Consider the following 1,950-nt stretch of genomic DNA (forward strand, 5'->3'; position numbering starts at 1 on the left):
CCCTGAGCAGAATTGGGCTAAATAATGAAGTCTTGTTCCAAAGAGAAGTAACAAAAAATAGCTCTATAAGCAAGCAGAGGTGCCTAGGTGTAGGCTCAGAAATTCCTTCTCCCCTACACTGCCCCATTCCCCCAAAGAGTCCTAAGGGAGAGTCAATCTCTGCTGATCAAAAACGACAAAGACTTAGGGTTTCTTCTTAATTATAAATGCCACTGGGATAAGCTGGGGAAATATCAGGAACAGAAAAAAGCCTAATGAGCATTCTTGTGGCATTGAGAGTAAATTAGAGTGGAGAAGGATAGACAATGAGTCTTTATCAATGGTATTTGGATTCTGTGTTACTAACCTTGCCCAGGGTTTTAGAATAAATTCTAGGGGAAACTTCTCTCTGTAGCTCAGGGAGGGGACTCATCACAGAGAGAGACAGTTGCTCTTCTTCACACTAAACAGAGAGACACATGCAAATTGGGCTCCTCCCTCTAGGGAATAAAAACCATCACAAAACCTGTGTCTGCAGCTCTGGGAGAGGAGCTTTTCCTTTGTGTGGCCTTTCTCCCCCAAGGACTGATACTATAGAGCTTGAACAATGGGTTTTGGATTGAATGGAATTTTCATTCTGACTCTTTTACAAGGTAGTTTTGTCTTTTGTTTGCTTTTTTGACTAAGGAAACACTCTTTGAAGTTCTGTATTTGTGATTACATGATGCTTTGTTTGCAGGTGTCCATTGTGAAGTTCAACTGGTAGAGTCTGGGGGTGATGTGAAACAGCCTGGAGGATCTCTTAGACTTTCCTGCAAAGCTTCTGGATTCACCTTCAGCAGCTATGGCATGAGCTGGATCCGCCAGGCTCCAGGGAAGGGACTGGAGTGGGTCTCATACATTAATAGTGATGGAGGTACAAGCTATGCAGACTCTGTGAAAGGTCGATTCACCATCTCCAGGGACAACAGCAACAGCATGCTGCACCTGGAAATGAATTCCCTTAAAGCTGAGGACACAGCCATGTATTACTGTGCAAGAGACACAGTGAGAGAAAGGAGCATGGAACCAGACATAAATCTCCTCATTCAGAGGGGCCATGTGGAAAATGACTAAAAGAGGGAACTCAAGAACACTGAGCACAAGGAGACCCCTTATAATAACAGGTCCTTCAAGGTCTGTTGTTTTTTTTCCCAATTCTCAGATCCCATCCACCTGTTATGGGCCCATAAATTCTCCTGGTTCCCATCAGGCGTGAAAAACCCAAGTTCTGCCTCAGCACCAACAGAAACCCCTGGAATCTCCCCCCTGCCAAGTGCTCAGTCCTCTCACCAGACTGTGTCCTTGGTTCTAGATGACACTGGTGCTGCATCTGATTCAGAGGCTCTGGGGGTCTCTTTCCCTGGCTCTCCCTGCCTGAGACAGCATCTGTGTCAGTGTGACTGTGAGGTTGGGCTCCCTTCCTGTTTCCACACAGCAGCCCCTCCTGCCGACCTTCTAAGCCATCTTTGGCTGGAAAATGATCTCAGCTCATTCTTATGTGGATTTTGCTGCTCCAGGAATTTTCCTATGGCATTGTTTGGAGGTTTGGGGGAACAATTGTGCCATGAGTCCTGAGAGCTTACTGACTTTTCTTGCCTATTTTTTAAAAAGAAATTTGTTAAAACTTTAACTGGGAATTGATCGCCAATATTAGATATTTTAAATTCAGGTTTTATGAACCCCAAAATTAAGGTTAATCAGGTTCTGTTTAAATTTGGGGAACTATCTGGCTTCTCAGTAACCAACGTTTATCACCATGCAAAAACAACTTTATTGATAATAATGGTCTTATATCAAAATGCTAGTGATGAGCTTTAGATAAATTAATAATTTTACCATATGGTAATAGTTAGGTGTAATTGAATTTATCTTTAATTTAAGTTAAATAATGTCTTCTAAAAAGATGTGTGATTGTTGTTTTTTTTAAGC

At 42.5% G+C, this 1,950-nt stretch overlaps 1 gene segment (V, D, J or C); it reads left to right on the forward strand.

The window, feature by feature from the left end:
• Positions 1-519: 519 nt before the first annotated feature.
• Positions 520-1,119, forward strand: LOC122741249. The segment is given in 2 exon segments: positions 520-632; positions 719-1,119. Coding segments are annotated over 2 exon segments (423 nt in total).
• Positions 1,120-1,950: the final 831 nt, after the last annotated feature.

Source organism: Dromiciops gliroides, chromosome 2, assembly GCF_019393635.1.
Source record: "Dromiciops gliroides isolate mDroGli1 chromosome 2, mDroGli1.pri, whole genome shotgun sequence".
Lineage (NCBI taxonomy): Eukaryota > Metazoa > Chordata > Mammalia > Microbiotheria > Microbiotheriidae > Dromiciops > Dromiciops gliroides.